The sequence below is a fragment of the Saccopteryx leptura genome, chromosome X (assembly GCF_036850995.1).
Source record: "Saccopteryx leptura isolate mSacLep1 chromosome X, mSacLep1_pri_phased_curated, whole genome shotgun sequence".
Taxonomy (NCBI): domain Eukaryota; kingdom Metazoa; phylum Chordata; class Mammalia; order Chiroptera; family Emballonuridae; genus Saccopteryx; species Saccopteryx leptura.
Window position 1 is genome coordinate 97,404,871 of NC_089516.1, and position 20,385 is coordinate 97,425,255.

Here is a 20,385-nt window from a genome sequence, read left to right on the forward strand (position 1 = left end):
GGGGGCGACGCTCTGCCCACCAGGGGGCGATGCTCTGCCCCTCTGGAACGTTGCTCTGTCGCGATCAGAGCCACTCCAGCGCCTGGGGCAGAGGCCAAGGAGCCATCCCCAGCGCCCGGGCTATCTTTGCTCCAATGGAGCCTCCGCTGCGGGAGGGGAAGAGAGAGACAGAGAGGAAGGAAAGGGGGAGGGGTGGAGAAGCAGATGGGCGCTTCTCCTGTGTGCCCTGGCCGGGAATCGAACCCGGGACTTCTGCATGCCAGGCCGACGCTCTACTACTGAGCCAACCGGCCAGGGCCTCATTGATAATTTTAACCTTAAAACTACAGACTGTTTTTGCAGACCTGATCCCATCATCTATTAAAAAATAAAATAAACTACCAACAATCAGCAAACAAAAGAACACTCTTAGACAGCATAATTAAACACTGCCACTCTCTAGTATTTGCTCATGTCATTTCCTCAAATGAAAAGGAAAGGTTCCCTGTGTGGAAACAGCAAAAAGGGGCCCACAGTATTAAGAACTACCAGGCCTTTCCCCATTCTTCATCATGGCCTCCTTGTCTCAGTTGAGAACCTAGAATAGATCTCACTGCCTTTCCAGCTCACTTAATTTTTAGCAAAAAGGTCACTCCCAGTAATTACTCTCCATTGTCTTATTCTTTTTAACCTGTGTTGATGGAGAACTTTACTCAGATACCTAGAACTTATATACCACCCAATATACAACTATTATCATACCCTCATCCTGTACAGGTAGGTACATGATTAAAATTTGTTCTTCTATCCAGTAATGCCTACATTACAATTCTTTTAAGAACATACCAGTAGAAAAAATACTGTTTTGGTAATAAGGAAATTTGGATTCAGGCCTAGCTCTGCCACTAATTAGTTGTGTGTTCTTAGAGAAGTCACTTAACCTCTCTGGAATACGTTTTTAAAATTTATATAAAGTAAGTTCTTTGCAGAACTAATTATCTTAATTTTATAAATAAGTGAACATTGCTTGAGAGCCTTGAGATTTCATTTATGACAAAAAGGATCCCAGCCAAGGGCTGGGGGAATAACTATAATCTTTCTTTATAGCCCTAATTACATTTTGACAAACCTCCAGCTTCACCAAAGAAGCATTGCTCATTGTAAGAAAATATGTGACAGTAAGACAACTGAGTCAAACTTTGTATAATCTCATTTTTCAGTGTTTCTAGCTACTGACATTCTCCCATATTGCTGCTGTTCTTATAGTTCCTCTAAGTGAGTGAGTGGTTTGCAGTAATAATCTACCTGAAATTGCCTTCTCTACAACCAATTTAAGACCCACCTTTGAACCAAATAATATCTCTTTCTCTCGTACAAAGTAAACTGATAACCAGTTCTGCCATATCATTTATTGACTATCAACCATGAGCCAGGCATTTCTCAAAGAAAGTTCAAGTTGATTGTTTTAATCTTTACAAAAACCCTCCAAGGTAAATGTTATCTCTCATTTTTAAAATTAGGATTCAGACTCAGATTAAGTAACAGTTAAAATCACAAAACTATTAAGAGGTGATGCCTTGACTTGAACCCCTATCTATCTGACTTAGAAACCTCTCCCTATTAGGTAATTAGTACTAAAGCAATATAGAATTTAGCATCCCTCTAATGATTCAAAAACACAGTTTAGAAAGGGACAGGACAGCCTGACCAGGTGGTGGTGCAATGGATAGAGCATCGGACTGGGATGCGGAGGACCCAGGTTCGAGACCCCGATGTCTCCAGCTTGAGTGCAGGCTCATCTGGTTTGAGCAAAGCTCACCAGCTGGAACCCAAGGTCGCTAGCTCGAGCAAGGGGTCACTCGGTCTGCTGAAGGCCCACGGTCAAGGCACATATGAGAAAACAATCAATGAACAACTAAGGTATCGCAATGAAAAACTGATGATTGATACTTCTCATCTCTCTCCATTCCTGCCTGTCTGTCCCTATCTATCCCTCTCTCTGACTCTCTCTGTCTCTGAAAAAGAAAAGGGACAGGACAATTCTTACTCTGACACAGAAGAGAAGAAAGTCAAGATGGTATGAAGGGAAAGAAGGTGAAGAAGTTTATGGTTGATCTTTATTAATGCAGAAAATGAAGACTAGAATGCCAAATAAGAAAATTTGTATTATTTTCATGCTATCTCTTTAAAAATAATAACTCTGAATCGCTAACCAGCTCCCATTTGTTTCAATTACTGAAGCCTCATTATATTGTATATTTAGGCAAAAATTTATAAATACGAAAACCTGAGAGAACAATTAAAATCACAAGCACGTATACCCTTTATCTAGCTAGATTAACCAACTGTTACCATTTAGCCACAAATGCTCAGTCTCTTTCTATTCACAATGGTTTTGGCTGAACCACTTGAAAGAAAAATACCATTGTGACAGTGTTTTAAACATTGTAGCATGCAGCTTCTAGTAATGAAAATATTTTTCTACATAATCACAATAACACACATAGGAAAATCTTAGTATCATTTAATATGTGGTCCATATTCAGTTTCTCCAATCGTTCTAAATAATGTTTTCTTGGTTTTTGACCCCATATCTAATCAAACTTAATATGGTAGGCTTGATTATTATGTTTCTTTTAATCTAAAACAATCCCCTTAATATTTTTATGTCTTGAATTTTTTTTTCTATGATTGCTTTTTGAATAGTCCATATTTTCCTATGATTAGATTCAGGTTAAACAATTTTGATAAGATACTACATGTGTCAAGTTATCCCACTATTGCTGATATTAAATTTCATTGCTTGATTAAAATGATGTTTGTCAGATAGTTCTGTTGTAAAGATACTTTTTTTTATCCTTTTAAGTAATATGTGGAGAGATATTTCTATTACCATGTAAATATACTGTTCCCCAACAATCTTAAACTCGATGATGTTAGTATTCAGTGGTGACCATTACCTGAATCAGTCATTATGCTGGGGCTGCAAAATGGTGGCTTTCCCATTAAAATGTACAATCAAAATGGGTAAAATCAGTGGTATGTATAATCTTCCTCAATAAAACATTTTTGCAGTATATATTTGGTCCATTCCCTGCTAGCATATTTTTTCCTGCCAAGAAATGACTGACAGTTGAAACATTTTATAAATGAGGCAAAGTATTCAAGATAAGCTTAATAAAAGCGTTCTGTTGTAATAAAACCACGTGTATATGGGTAAATGATTTTTGACAAAAGAGCCTAAAACACACAGTGGAGAAAAGAAAGCTATTTCAATAAATGGTGCTGGGAAAATTGGAAAGCCACATGCTTTCCAAAGATGAATAAAACTTGATTACAGTTTGTCCCCATGTGTCGCAGCAACAATGAACTACTCAGAGACCAAATGGAATGCTCTGAGGGGCTGAGAGGAGGCAACAGCCCTGGTCAGCAGACTGAAGGACTGAAGCTCCTTCCCCAGCCTTACTCAGATATTTATTAGGCAGTAGAAATAACTCAAGGAAGCAGAGAGCAGAAGTTTTCAGGGGATAAAGTATCAATACAAGGTACATGCTGACTTCTAATCTCTATTCTGAGAGCCTAAACATTTCTGTGTTGCCAAATCTTATCCTACTGTTTTGCTGTTTCCAGCATGCACTGTTTCCAGTATGGGTCAGAGACCCCCCCCCCCTGGACTCTCATCTACTTAAGGCTTTTGCCCTAGGACACCTCACGGTCTCTAATTTTCATCCTAACTCTGCATATTTTCATAGCATATTCCTACACCCAGGCACAAAAATTAATTCAAAATGGATTAAAGACCTAACTATAACATCTGAAACAATAAATTACATAGAAGAAAACATAGGAACTAAACTTACAGACCTTGGTTGTAGAGATCATTTATGAATATAACCCCAAAGGCAAGGGGAAAAAAGCAAAAATAAATGAATGGGACAATGTCAAACTAAAAAGCTCCTGCATAGCAAAAGAAACTGACAACAAAACAAAAAGGCAGCCAACCAAAAAGAAGATGATATTCAAAAACAACAGCTCCAACAAGGGGTTGATATCCAAAATATGTAAAGAACTCACAAAGGTCAGCAACAAACAAACAATCCAATTTAAAAAACGGGGAGAGGATCTGAACAGACATTTCTGTCATGAAAACACACACACAACAAATAGATACATGAAAAGATGCTCATCATCACTATTAGAGAAATGTATATCAAAAGTACAATGAGACACCACCTCACAACTGTTAGATTGGCTATTATCAACAAGATAAGTAATAACAAGTGTTGAGGAGGTTGTGGAGAAAAAGGAACCTTCATTCACTGCTCGTGGGAATGTAAAGTAGTACAGTCATTATGGAAGATAGTATGGTGGTTCCTCAAAAAATTAAGAATATAATTACCATATGACCCAGGAATTATTCTACTCGTTATCTACCCCAAAATACTAGAAAACATTTGTACACAAAGACATAAGCATCCTTATGTTCATTGTAGCAATATTCACGGTGGTCAAGATATGGTCAAGACACCAAAGTGTCCCTCGATGGAGGATTGGATAACGAAGAAGGGCTGCATATATACAATGGAATACTACTCAGCCATAAGAAATGATGACACAGTGTGATTTACGACAACCTGGATGGACCTTGAAAACATTATACTAAGTGAAATAAGAAAATCAGAAAAAGCTAAGAACTATATGATTTCACACATAGCCAGGATATAAAAATAAAACTTATGGACATAATAGACAAAAACAAAGTGGTTACCAGAGAAAGGATGGCAAGAGAGAGGTGTAAAGGGGGCCAAATACATGATGACAGAAAGTAATTTCACTCTAAATGATGGGCACACACGCAACGAATAGTTTGCATGCTATGGAGATGTACACCTGAAACCTATGTGTTCCCATGGGCCAATATCACACTGTTAAATTTAATTTCTAAATAAAAAAAATGTTTTTGTGAAATTGTTTTAATGGTGGTTCTCCAACTCTAACATTCCCTCTACAAGTATTAGCTGACATGCTCCTTTAAAGACTTTTCTTTGCACCTCATGTTTCTCTTTTTTTTACTGGAATATCACTGGGAACTCATAGTCCTCCGCCCCATCCAGTGTACTAGAATCCATTACTATCATTAGTCTTTTTGATGTTCAAACCATCCTAATTTGACCAGTAGGAGCCCATTCAAGCACAATCTTGTGTCCTGCTATAACTTCATTAGTTTTTGAACATGTATTGTTTGCTGGCATACATGTCCAAAACTCACCCTGCATTTTCCTTGTCTGAGTCCTGAGCTCAAATATTTCCCCCAAAAGTCTTGAGTCCCTTTAATGGGAATGACATTCAGAAACCAACATCCAGGCACTGCATGTGCTTATGGCTACTAGGGTATCTGTCATTGCTTCTTAGCCCTCTCCATGTATGGAACAAGGGAATAAGAATTTATACTGCCATATAAATTATAACAAATATAAAAGGAGGAAAGGAAAAATATATCTCTTATCTTTCAGTGAAAATCTTGGTTTCTGTTATCACTAATATACATGTGCATTTGCTTTATCCTAAAATATATAAAATAGTAGTAATATTATAATATATACACTGTATTATAATATTATATATATAGCCTGATCAGGCAGTGGTGCAGTGGATAAAGTGTCAGACTGGGATGCGAAGGACCCAGGTTCGAAACTCCAAGCTCACCAGCTTGAGCACGGGCTCATCTGGTTTGAGCCCAGCTCACCAGCTTGAGCCCAAGGTCACTGGCTTGAGCAAGGGGTCACTCGGTCTGCTGGAGCCCCCCGGTCAAGGCACATATGAGAAAGCAATCAATAAACAACTAAAGAGCTGCAATGAAGAATTGATGTTTGTCATCTCTTTCCCTTCCTGTCTGTCTGTCCCTATCTGTCCCTCTCTCTGACTCTCTGTCTCTGTAAAAAAATTATGTATATATTTATATTATAATTCTGAAACCAACAATAAACCTATTAAGAGAATTTAGACTTTCTTTGCAGTTTTTTTATCCTTAAGATTACATCGTATAGCCTTGGCCAGATGGCTATGCTGGTTAGAGCATTGTCCCGAAGCACAGAGGTTGCAGGTTCAATACCCAGTAAGGACACATACAGGAACAGATCTCTTCCTCTCTCCCTCCCTCCCTCTCTCACTAAAATCAATAAATAAAATTAAAGAAAAAAAGATTACATCCTATAAAGATGCATCATCAGAAATACTATGTTCAGAACTGTACGTTATAAATTAGTTACACAGGTCTATTTGTCTCAGTTGGTATCCAGTTTTAGTATTTGTTTTTCTTCCCATTAATTTTGGTTTAATTAGATGCTTGAGTATTTAAACTTTTACATAGCCGAAACATCAAAACTATATAAAAAGGTATACTCAGAGAAGTTCTTCTTCTGTCTGTACCTTCTTCACCACATTACTATACATCCCCTATGTTTATTAGGTCTAGTTTATTGATTTTTTTTTCATTTTTATAAAAATAAGCAATTATAATTATTTTTGGTGCTCCAGAACTAATTAGTTTTAGAACTACTGTAGACATATCATGAATTAAGCAATTCTCCTTTAAGTGAGCTCTTATTTGAGTGTGCTTATGGTGCACTAAACCTGACTTTTATCACATTTTCTATTTTCAATGCAGATAGCTTTGTTTACAAATAAACTTGTACCTGAATTCTGGTTAATCCAGTGTAGAGAGTCCATATGAGCAGTCAGTATTCTGCAGATCTGCTGGAGCTAAAAACAAGCAGAAAAATTTTAGATTATACTTTCTATGTGATAAATAAAAAACAAACACAATTTTGAAATTAGAAAGCAACTTAATCTCTTCTGGTAAGAAATGCACCACAAATGTACTAAATATTAACAGCTTCTTTTGCTATTTCATATTTGTAATGTCATTGCATCTATATATTAGTTTAATCTATTTACTTTGCAACTGTCAAGAATCTGTTTCTTACAATTCAACAAGAAACTGACTACTGCAGTGCAAATACAAGTAAAGAACATTAAGAGACATTTCACAAGACCAAAAATTCATATAAAAATTTAACATATTACTTTTATTCAATCAAACCAGCATTTTTTTATTGAGGTATAACTGACATAACATTATATTAGTTTCAGGTTACAACATAATTTGCTATCTGTATATATGGTGAAAAGATTACCAGAATAAGTCTAGTTAACATCTGTCACCATACATAGTTACAAAAATGATTTTTTTATTTAGACAATTAAAATTAACAGAGTGACATTGGTCAACCAGAGTACATAGATTTAGAGAAAACATCTCCACATCATTTGGACAGTAGATTATGCTGTATACCCATCACCCAAAGTCAAATCATCCTCCATCACCCTATATTTGTTTCTCTAAAAAATATTTTTGTGATAAGGATTTTTAAATTTATAATCTTAGCAATTTTCAAATATGCAATATAGTATTGTTGACGATAGTCACCATGATGTACATTATATTTCCATGACTTATTTATTTTATAATTGGAAGTTTGTACCTTTTGTACCCCTTCACTCGTTTTGCCCATCCCCGCCTTTGACATCCACCAGTTTCTTTTCTGTATGTATTATCTTGGTTTGTTTTTGTTTTAAATTATACATATAAGTGAGATCATGCTGCATTTGTCTTTCTCTTTTTTCACTTATTTCACTTAGCATAATACCTTCAAAGTCCATCCAGGTGGTCACAAATGACAGGATTTCTAAATCAGCAGTCTTAATAATGGTAGTATTCAGTTGTCAAGTGTGTGGGGAAAATATATAGGTACATTCACTTATAGCCAACAGTAATACAAATTGACTGAACCCTTCAAAATGTAAAATTTTACAATATATATCAAAAGTCTTAAAATAGTCATACTTTTTAACTTAGTATATTCTACTTCTAGTAATCCATCCAGAGGAAATAATCAAATCTAAACATAACTAGTCGGCCCTGGTTGGTTGGCTCAGTGGTAGAGTGTTGGCCCCAGCACGTGGATGTCCTGGGTTCAATGTCCTGACAGGGCACGCAAGAGAAGCGACCATCAGCTTCTCTACACCTCCCCCTTTCCCTTTTCTCTCTCTCTCTCCCCCACCCCAATCCGCAGTCATGGCTTGATTGGTTTGAGTGCATAGGTCCCGGGTGCTAAGGATCGCTCCGTGGATCCTCTGCCTCAGGCACTAAAAATAGCTCAGTTGCGAGCATGGCAGATGGGCAGAGCATCAGCCTCAGATGAGGGTTGCCAGGTGCCAGGGTGCATGTAGGAGAAGTTTCTCTATCTCCCCTCCTTTCACTTGGAAAAGAAGAAAAAAAAAGTAACTAGTCATTATAGAGCAATTTTGTAATGGAAAAAAATTAGAAACAATATCTCCATCAATAAAAAATGATTATGGTCAAGTTATCACTGATAAAATATTAAAGAGCCACTAAAATCATGTTTTTCAAAACAGAAACAGACTCATAGATACAGAGATGGGAGAAAGGTGAGGGGTATGGGTGAAAAAGGTGAAGGGAGTAATAAGTTACAAAATAGTCACCCGAATTAGGTAAAGCATACAGAATATAGTCAATAATATTTTAATAACTCTGTATGGTGCGCCAGGTGGATACTAGAATTATCGGGGGTCAGTTAATAAATTATAAAATTGTCTGACCATTATACTGTATACCTGAAACAAATATAAAATCAAAACATGTTTTCAAAGAATTACTACAATTTTGAGAAAACACCGTGAAAGAATATTAAATGAAGATAGAATAAAAGATTTATATAGGTATGTTTCCAATGCTGTCCAAGACAAAAATGATTTTTATCAGCATAATAAAAAATGACTTGAAAGAAATAAACCAATATAATAGCAGAGTACTGGTAATATAGGTGATTTAATTTTCTTTACAGACTTCCATATTTTTGAACTTAATACATTGAACAAGTATATTTATATTACCATTGTAATAAAAAACACTAAACATTTTAAAAATTTAGAACACTTGATGAATTTTCTAGCAAATTCCAGGATAATACTGAAAATAGGAGGAAATGAAAATGTTTCCACACTTAAAAGAACAGTTTATATAATGACAAGAGCAAAGTTAGCATATTCTGGTATAACAAATAGAAATATAATTTGTAGTATGAACAATGAGTTTTTGTAAGAAAGTGTGACTATCACACACCAAAATATGGACTAGCTTAATAAAAAATTTAGCTATTAGATGGTCTCTCATCTTCCCCTAAAAAAGATCAAAATAAAATAAATCTTACCATTGTGAATACTTTTAAAAATAATTGTTATTGCCCTGGCCGGTTGGCTCAGCGGTAGAGAGTCGGCCTGGCGTGCGGGGGACCCGGGTTCGATTCCCCGCCAGGGCACATAGGAGAAGCGCCCATTTGCTTCTCCACCCCCCCCCCCCTTCCTCTCGGTCTCTCTCTTCCCCTCCCGCAGCCAAGGCTCCATTGGAGCAAAGATGGCCCGGGCGCTGGGGATGGCTCCTTGGCCTCTGCCCCAGGCGCTAGAGTGGCTCTGGTGGTGGCAGAGCGACGCCCTGGAGGGGTAGAGCATCGCCCCCTGGTGGGCAGAGCGTTGCCCCTGGGGGGCGTGCCGGGTGGATCCCGGTCGGGCGCATGTGGGAATCTGTCTGACTGTCTCTCCCCGTTTCCAGCTTCAGAAAAATACCAAAATTGTTATTTTTCTACTCTGGTGTATGGCCCACAGTAATGAAGCTTTGTTGATCTGGTTAGAATAAATTATCTACACAATATTATTGTTTGGCAAATGTGTTCTCTGCTTATGCTGCCTGAGAAAAGAAATGAATTGTTGCTGGTCTCTCACTCCCTTTGTCCTGCTTTCAAGCAGCAATCATCTTTTAATTCTCTCATCTTAAACATCTCAATCTTACTGGCCAGGAAAAACAAAAACAAAAGAATCAAACCACTTACTCCCCACTACTAAAATAAAATTTAAAAAAACAAGGCTAAGTGGAGAAAAAGAATAAGATTACAGTCTCCTTTTACTTACTATATTCAAACACATATTAATTCCAAACAGACACTAGATATCAGCTCTGTTTCATATCTAAATCTGCATATATTTATCTGTGCATTAAAATTCTATTATAGCAAAACAATTTTGAATTTGGAATCACAATGGTGATCTAATACTTCATTAAAAAGAAAATCTATATTCTGTCAACTCTTGATGATCTATGTGGACACAGGGAAATGGTAGTCCGGATAATACCAGATTAATTTGTATTTGCCTTTGTTCAACTTTAGATTCATCTAAAGTAGAGAATGGCATAATTTTTATAGCTGGAGGGTACTTCAAGATCATTTTGTCCATCCTTGACATTTTGCAAAACCAAGACCCAGAGTGATTAAGTGACTTAAATGAAATTCTTGTGCTTTCTCAATACACCATGCTGTCTCTTAATAATTAAAAAGGCTAGTAATATGTATGCAGATAAAGAACTGTCTGTATATAACTGGACAAAGAGCTTACTAAAGAAATATATACATATATTTATGATATATATTTATGATATATATATATATATATATATATATATATATATATATATATATATATATATATCATTCAGCATTACTTACCCAAACCCTGGGTCTACTCCTAATAATAATAATCAACTGATAGAAAATATAATGGGAGTTCCCACAATGAGTGATGTCTCTTACTATTACTGCCTTGGGGAGGGAAAAAAGAAAAAGGAGGATTCCGTTTAGCTGCTAAGACACTAGGGACAGGTAGAGGAAATAAGCTCTTTAGAGTGTAGATAAAGAAAAAAATCCTTTTACCATCAAATTAATCCAAAACTGCTCAGCTAATTAGAGCTTTGGCTGTATTTTCCTATGCTATAAATATTTACATTATAATTTAAGTAGGAACCGGTGGAAACCTAATGACCATATTTAGCTAAGTTTCTACGGAAAAATATATTTTAAGTCTCAAATAGTTGACTTATCAAATTTTTAAGATATAACCTAATTATAAATTAAGGATTACCCGATATACTTAAGAGATTGAAACATCTATACCACATTTATACAAATATGTAGGTAAATAAATAAAAGGTAGAATAAACTAGCTAATGAGTAAGTGGACAGAAATATAAGTACAAGAAAATGATTTAGTTATGTGAAGAAAAGGGAGAAAACCCTGAAAATTTAAGGAGGAATGTCATTGTTTTACCCACCTTGGAATAATCACAAAAACTCACAACCTTATCTGCCCCTAAATATTTCCTGCCCCACTAACTACACCCAAGAGTTTCATATCTTTAGAGGCAAATAAGGAGAACTAGAAAGGGCAGGAGAAGGTAGTTAAAGGAACCATAGAATGCTAATTTCATACTAAATCTTAGTTATCTAAGTAGATAAAGCGGTTAACACACCGGCTCAGTAGTGTCAGCAGGTTTTTCAAATATATTCAGTTGCTCAGTAATGTCCTTGAGATCCTGGGCCATTTGTTTCATCTGAACATCTATATTTTCTGCTAATTTGTAACTAGAAAGACAAGTAAAATAAAAGGATTAACAAGAAATGTTTTCTCCATTGATGTATCATTACTGACATACAACAATGATACTGTCAACTGGATTTGCCCCAATTTCTTTACCTTTTCACAGGGTCTCAGTTATGACTAATGGTGCATATTTATGGATGAAGCATTCATGACCTTATTATTACCATATTCTAAAAAGCTCCATAGGTGAAGGTTTTTACCCTCCTTGCCATTTTTGCAGTCACCCATTTACCTCTTACTAATGTTCTGATGCAAAGGAGCTCTGAAATGAAGGAAATCTTTTTGATGTCAAAATAAACCTATGGGACATATCGAGAGTTATTCGGTATTTAGCAGTATTCAGTAAGTGCAGAGATGTCTTCAATGACTTTGAATACACAAATTTTCAAAGTAAAACTTTATATAAATATATTCCATTATCCAACAAAAGATGTTTTGAGAAATGATAAATTCACAATAATCAAAGACTGATAAGTCTGCTAAGTTCACAACAGGTTGATTAGTTGGGTAAATTCTCAAGATTTTCACCCAAACTATTTACGCGCGCGCACACACACACACACACACACACACACACACAGTCAATAGATATATTTATGAGAAAAGTGACCAGAGGGTTTTTCAGCCTTAATGTCTATAAAGATTAAGTAATTTAATCAGATTTATTGATAACTATCACTGTCTTTCTGTTCTAAAGTACTTATCGGTTGCCTAGATTGTTGAAGATTCTAGTACAGATTCCATCACATTATAAATCTGACAACATAAAACAATTGGGAAAAAATAATGTTTCAATCATTTCTTCAAACTGTAGTTAGGATCTCACTGCCAAAAATACAACTCTGTATGTTTCAAAGAAAAAATGACAGCCCTGGATGGGCAGCTCAGTTGGTTAAAGCATTGTTCCAAATACACCAAGGTTACAGTTTGATCCCCAGTCAGGGCACATACAAGAATCAACCAAGGAATGCATAAGTGAGTGGAACAACAAATCAATGTTTCTCTCCCTTCTTCTCTCTCTAAAATCAATAAATAAAAATATTTAAAAAAGGAAAAATATGACAGCATAGAATGACATGCAAACAAAAGATTCACAAAAGGTGAAATACAAAAGTAGAAACAGAATATAGGTCCGTCCAGATTAGCTGCACTTGCCACATTTACTGCACCTACAAAAATGTTAAGTTGCAAACATCTTAAAAGTAAGCCCAGTCTTAACTCACTAATAAGTCATTGATAAAATGAGTCCAATTTCATCTCAATCTATTTTACATAGTTCTATTCATACAAGTTCTCAAGAACACTTTATAATTTCGCCTCATTACCAAATCTGAGATCCACAGAGATAAAGTCACTGTGGGAACATTGGCAATGTAGTGACTGAAGGTAAAAACTGAATTGTAGACAAATATAATATATTCATCCCAAGACTTTGACAAAAGCATCCAATTTTTAAAAGCTATGCAGTTTTCCCCCAGATCAAAAATTGTATTTAAAATAGCAAATAATTTATCACTGAAGCAACTGCATGAACATTAGGTTTAAGAGTCAATAAAAAGAACCAGAGGGAAAGAGAGGAGATGGAAGAGGGTAGAGGGGGGATAGGTGGTGATGGAAGGAGACTTGACTTGGGTGGTGAACACACAATACAATATACAGATGATGTATTATAGAATTGTATACCTGAAACCTGTGTAATTTTATTTATTTACCATTTATTTATTGCAGAGATGTGCAAGATGTTTTATTTTAATTTTTATTGAATTATTCAGGTGACGTTCGTTAACAAAATTACACAGGTAAAACTTATATGTTTTTATTAATGAATGCTATCTTAATAAATTCAATAAAAAAGTAAAATAAGAGTCACATAAATAGGACCATAAATGTCCTAAAATACTGTGACACTAAAGATATAAAGTTTGTTTTTCTAATTTAAGAACAAACTTCACAAATATAAAAACTTTACAAGGATCATGTAATAAGCTTGAAATAAATAAAAGTCTTTAAAATGCCATAAAACAAAATTGCCAGAATGATTACTTTATATTTAAGCATCCTGAAAAGAGAAACAGAAAATAGTCAAATAAGTTGATAAATGACAACTTCAAGAACTTGTCTCTTTTTATGAATCTTTATTTCTGGCCTTTCAATTACATTTCCTCCCTTTTCTAGTAGTTAAGTCCTGCCTCATTCTTTGATCTATACTCAGTTACTTACAGCTTCTCACACTCGTTATCTGCATACTTCAGATAAACAGACCCACTCTGGTCATTCAAAGACTCCTCTAAAGGGATCAAGAGAGATTTTAGTTCCTTTTGCTGCAATAGGACAAAATCCAAATCTTGTTCCAGGCTGAAAAAAACAGTCAACAGAAGGGCCAAGGAAAGGGATTTGGAGTGACAAAGTAAGTGGCAATCAACTACAATTATAACAAAGAAACAAACAAACAAAACTAAGAAATAGATCTTTAATCTTTCAATTAGGGAATCTAAGGTTATACCTTTTTTGATATAGTTTCACTTCTTCCACTTCTCCATGTAAAATAGTAATCTATAAAGGAAAATAAGAATACAATAATATAAGTATTAGAATTAATATTGTAATTTTGAAGCAATATTAATTTTCTTATATATACTTCAAATATGAAAGAGTTTCTAATTCAGAACACTTAATACCTAAGAAAATATTTTGAAGTTGATTATCAATAATGGAATAGACAATGAACCACTAAACACATGTCTGTTCTCTTGTATTCATCTGAAAATATTTTTACAATGCAGATAGATTAATGAGAATATCTTCTAACCTCATCATTCTCAGTCAATGCATGGTCCCAAGCACTGATATGAGTGGCCTGGTACAAAAAGTGTGTCTCTTTATCCTCCTCTAACACAAGGTTCCATTTGTTTATGATATCATCCAGCTGATAACATGTCATCACAGGAGTTAGGATCGAACTAAAAAAAAAAGAATACAGTATGATAATATTTTTAGAAGCATGATCAGATTTTTTAAAATGGATAACAACATAAGAGGACTTAATGAAGAAAATAGCACATGAAGAGTTTCTCAGACCTGCTTCTGCCCCCCAAATCCATCATAAATGGTAAAGATTATTTTACAAACAGCTATTCAAAGTGTCTGGAAATTATCCTAAAGAAATACGGTAAATATAGATTTATTCCAAAAATCTACTAAATCTCATTAAGAACAGCTAAAATCTGCGCTGTAACCTGCTCTTTTCTGTTCCCCTCAGATCAACATAATGATAACTCCATTCTGCATGTGTGTGGCAAAAGAGATAGGACTCCCTCTCTCCCCATCTCTTAGTCAAGGTGATCCATTTCAGGTCTAAGCACTACCCTTTAAACTGAGTAGGTAGCTTATCTTCCATCTCTAACAAGCAAAATTCCCTTTCCTCTTCCAGTTGGTATCAGAAAGGCTGAGCAGGTAGCTGATCTTTGATCCTCTGACCAGTGAAACCAGGCAATGTTCTGATTTCTGTGCTGGGGCAAGTGTCAGCAGGGCGGTTTGGAGAGGTAATCATCACTTCCATCCCCAGCAGAAGCAGACACTGTTTAATTCCCCTACAAGGGCACTGTCATCTCAGTCCAGTGACAAACTGAACCTAAATCCCTACCTAGCAGCATCAAAGCTTAATAAGGTAGAGTGAAGCATGATTAGGTATCATTAGTCTTCAACCTTGTTTTCAGTGTCAGTAGGACCCAACAGGGAGCTAACCTTTATACCCACTTGGCATTATTGACTCTGAAAAAGGTAATGCATTTAGGGACTAGTAAGGACCCTAGTTGTCACTACCCTTGGTGTCAGCAAAGCTCACTGGAAAGCTTAACCTTTGTATTCACTTAAAACCAAGACTGAATGAGGCAGGGCTAGTCAGTATCTGTCCCCCTTGTTCCCAGAGCCTGTGTCAGTGAGTCCCAGTAGGGAGCTAAGCTTCCACACCAACCCAGCATCAACTAGGCTGAATAAAGTGATATAAGACAGAATGGTTGACATTTTGCTTCTTCCCTCTTGTGTAGGTGGAGCCCAGTAGGAAGCTGAAATATTCTACCTCTACCCTGCAGTAACTAAGCAGTATGAGTTAGTCATCCACTTTCCCTTGTTTTGGGCATCTGGTGGCTCAGCTGGAAGCTGAGCTTACATTCCCACTTAAAGGCAATGAAGAGGTATGACACAATGTTCCTCTTACATGGGGAAGGAGTCAGCAAGGAAGAGGGTGGAGCTAAACTTCCATATCAGTCATCTGCACTGAGGCAGTGTGAGTCAGTGCTCCACTTTTGCTGGGGTGCTAAGAGCAGGGTCTAGTGGAAAGCTGAACATAGAAATGCACCCAACCCTTGCAATCCACCTCAACAAAAAGACTGCCTGATGAATAAGGAAGATTTAAATAGGACTCAGACTCTTCCAACATAATAGACAAAATGTCCAGGATACAAAAGAAAATTTCCCATCATATCAAGAACCAGGAAAGTTGCAAACCACAAGAGAAAAGACAATTTACAGATGCCAACACTGAGAGGTATCAGATATTGGAATTATCTGAAAAGAATTTTAAGTCAATCTTTAACAAAATGCTCTAACAGCAATTATAAATCTTGCAGAAACAAATGAAAACTAGAAAAATCTCATCAAAGAAATAAAAGTTATGAAAAACAATCAAATGGAAATCAAAGAACTGAAAAATAAAATAACTGGAAAAGCTCACATGAAGAGTTTGATACTAGAGAGGAGATGACAAAGGATAGAATCAGTCACCTTGAGGATAAATAAATAGAATTTACAGAGCAGCAGAGAGAATATGCACAAAAATGAAAAAAAAATCTCAAGGGCTCTGGAGGACAGTAATAAAAAAGAGGTAACAATTGTAACATCAGAGGATGATACATTAGAGATGAAAACAGAGAATTGATTGAAAAAGTATTATGAAAAATGAAGGTTGAAAACTTTCCAAATTTTACAAAAGATATAAACCATTCAAGAAGCTGAGCAAACCCCAAACAGAATAATACATACAACATTTAATTTCTGAAAATTTAAGATAAAGAAAAAATCTGAAAAGCAGATCTGAAAATGTAATGAAGAAACAGGATCTAATTACCATTTATAGTACACTTCTCTCAATAGCAGAAAACACAAATTGCAGGTGCCCGAGCAATATTCACCAAGACCATATATTCATTCATAAAACAAACCTGAACACATGTAAAAGAACTAAAATCATACAGAGCATGTTCTCCAACCATAATGGAATCAAACTAGAAATCAACATAGAAAAAACACAAGAAAAATATCCAAACATTTGGAAATTAAACAACACAATTCTAAATAATCTATAGGTCAAAAAGGAATTTCTAAAAAAATTGTTAAACTACAGTTGACCCTTGAACAACATGGGGGTTAAAAATGCCAACACTCCATGCAGTTGAAAATCAGTGTATAAGTTTTTTTTAATTATAGTTGACAGTCAATATTATTTTATATTAGTTTCAAGTGGAAAATCCATGTATAACTTTTGACTCCCTAAAAACTTAACTATTAACAGCTTGCAGTTGATCAGAAGCTTAAACAATAACATAAATAGTCAATTAATGCATATTTTGTATGTTATATGTATTATATACTATAGTCTAATAATAAAGTAATCTAGAGTAAAAGATGTTATTGAGAAAATCATAAGGAAAAGAAATACATTTACAGTTTTTATTGAAAAAAATCCATATAGAAGTGGACAAATGAAATTCAAATTCAGATTTTCAAATGGTGAACTGTACTTAGAATTGAATGAAAATGAAAATACAACATAACTAAATAGGTACACAGCTAATGCAGTTCTGATAAGGATACTTATAGTACTAAACACTTATATTAGGAAAGAAGAAATGTTTCAAATCAATAATCAAAATTCAAACCTCAAATTATTAGAAAAAAAAGAGTAAAATGAACCCAACATAGTCAGAAGGGAAGAAATAAAAATGAGTAGATATTAATAAAATTAAAAATGAAAATAATAGAGACTAGTCAATGAAACAAAAATTACTTCTTTGGGAAAGGATCAATAAAATTGATTTTAAAAAGGTACAAACTACCCATATCAGAAATGTAACAGAAATAATCCTTACAGCTACTAAAAGGAAAAAAAGGAATACTACAAACAACTTTACACTAATAACTTTGATAACTTAGAAGAAACAGACCTATTCTCTAAAAACTACATACTACTAAAATGCATCAAAGATGAAACAGATAACCTGAATAATCCTAGAACCACTAAAGGAATAGATTTGCAACTTAAAAGCTCCCAAAAATAATAGGCCCAGAAGTTTCAGTGGATAAGTCTGTCAAACTCCAATGAATTAGCACCAATTTTACACAATTTCTTCTATAAAACAGAAGAAAAGGAAATAATTCCTTATCATTTTGTGAAGCAAGTAATATCTGGATATCAAAACCAGAAATAGAATAAAAAAAGATAAAAACAAAACTGCAGACCAATAATTTTCATGAATTTAGATACAACAGTCCTCAAACAAACAAACAAAAAATCTTAGAAAATGGATCCAAAAATGTATTAAAAATTATACACCAAGTGGTATTTACTCCACATATGTAAGATTTGTTTAACATTTGAAAATCAACCAATGTAATTCACCATACCATCAAGCTAAGGAAGGAAAATAATTTTCTTTTTGCATGAGAGAGAGAGCGAGAGAGAGAGAGAGAGAGAGAGATAGAGAGAGAGAGAGATAGGAGGAGAGAGAGATGAGAAGCATCAACTCTTAGTTGAGGCACTTTAGTTGTTCATTGATTGCTTCTCATATGTGCCTTGACTGGGGAGCTCCAGCTGAGCCACTGATCCCTTGCTCAAGCCAGAAAACTTAGGCTCATGCCAGTGACTTTGGGATCATGTTGATGATCCCACACTCAAGCTGATGACCCAACACTTAAGCTGGTGAGCCTGCGCTCAAGTCAGCGACCTTGTGGTTTTGAACCCAGGACCTAGTGTCAGGTCAATGCTCTACCCAATGTACCTCCACCAGTCAAGCAGGAAGAAAAATCTTATATGATCATATCAATCAAGTCAGAACACAAATAATGTCCCATTGATTTTTGAGAAAGGTGCAAAAGCAATTCAATGGAAGAAGATGACCTTTCAACAAATGGTGATGGAAAAATTGAACATCACTAGATGAAAAAAAAAAAATAGACCTCAATATAAAACTCATACCTTATACAAAAATTCACTCAAAATAGATCATGAGCTTAAGTGTGAAATATAAAACTATAAAACTTAGAAAACAAATAGGAGAAAAATCTTACGGATCTAGAATTAGACAAAAAACTTTTATATTTGATGCTAAAAGAATACTCCATTGAAGGAAAAACTGGTAAATTAGACCTCATCAATCAAAAGTTTTTGTTTGGCAAAATAGCAGGTTGAAAATACAAAAAGACAAGTTATAGAGTTAGAGAAAATATTGATAAACTTTATCTGGTAAAGAACTGCTATTGCCTTGGCTGGTTGGCTCAGTGGTAGAGTGTTGGCCCAGCGTGTGGAGGTCCTGGGTCTGATTCCCAGCCAAGGCACACAGGAGAAGCGACCACCTGCTTCTCTACCCCTTCCCCCACTTCTCTCTTTCTCTCTTCCCCTCCCGCAGCCATAACTTGATTGATTTGAGCTCATTGGCCCTGGGCACTGAGAATGGCTCCCTGGAGCCTCTATCAGGAGCTAAAGATAGCTCAGTTGCAAGCATGGCCCCAGATAGGCAGAGCATCAGCCCTAGACAGGAGTCGCCGGATGGATCCTGGTGGGGGTGCATGCAGGAATCTGTCTCTCTATCTCTCCTCCTCTCACTTGAAAAGAAGGAAGAAAAAAAAGAACTGCTACTAATAATATATAAAACTTAGTAAAAAAAACAAATTCAAGTAGAAAAGGGACAAAAGACATTTTAAAAAGGGACCAAAGTAGATAGGCTAATGGCAGATAAACACATGAAAATGTTCAAGCATCACTGATCAGCAGAAAAATAAAAATATAAACCATAATGAGATTTCTTTATATCTATTAGAAGGACTAAAAATAAAAAAAAAATACTGACAACACTAAATCCTGGCAAGTATGTGGTTAAACTGGATCCCTCATACATTGCTGCTAGGCATGTTATATGGCACAGCTATTCTGAAAAAGAACTTGGCAGTTTCTTTAAAAAAAACAAACATACACCTCCCATCCCACCCAGAAAATATACTCCTGGGCATTTTTATCCCGGAAATGGGACTAGATTTACAAAAAACTGTACAAAATTTTCATAGAAGCTTTATTCATAATAGTAAAAAACTGGAAACAACCTAGATGACCATCAACAGGTAAATAGGTATACAAACTATGGTACATCCACAACACCATGGAATACTGCTGAGAAATAAAAAAGAACAAATTATCGATGCATGTGACAACTTTATCTCAAGGAATTATGCCCAGTAAAAAAGAAATCTAATATCCTAAAATTGCACACTGTATGATTCCAATTAAATAACAGTTCTAAATATGTCAAGATTATATGAATGGAAAACAGATTAATTTTTGCCTGGGGTCAGGGAAAGAAGGGTAATGAGTGTGGCTATAAAGGAGGAACAAGAAGGATCCTTGTACATACCTATAGAACTATTTTGTATCTTTGTATCTTGACTGTATCAATGTCAACATCCTGCATGTGACATTGTACTAGAGTTATTATTGGGAAAATGGGTACAAAGACACAGAATTTTTTGTTATTATTTCTTAGAACTACATGTGAATCTACAATTATC

General features: G+C 35.3%; 1 protein-coding gene across 1 annotated transcript in view; it reads right to left on the reverse strand.

Annotated features, from left to right (window-relative positions):
* NUP62CL (nucleoporin 62 C-terminal like) overlaps positions 1-20,385 on the reverse strand; it is a 77,673-nt gene that overhangs the window by 12,537 nt on the left and 44,751 nt on the right. The window contains exons 5-9 of the mRNA XM_066357855.1: positions 14,360-14,510; positions 14,054-14,103; positions 13,771-13,905; positions 11,420-11,531; positions 6,675-6,741 (exon numbers count right to left, since the gene is read on the reverse strand). Of these exons, the coding sequence (XP_066213952.1) occupies positions 6,675-6,741; positions 11,420-11,531; positions 13,771-13,905; positions 14,054-14,103; positions 14,360-14,510 (515 nt within the window). The remainder of the gene's footprint in view (positions 1-6,674; positions 6,742-11,419; positions 11,532-13,770; positions 13,906-14,053; positions 14,104-14,359; positions 14,511-20,385) is intronic.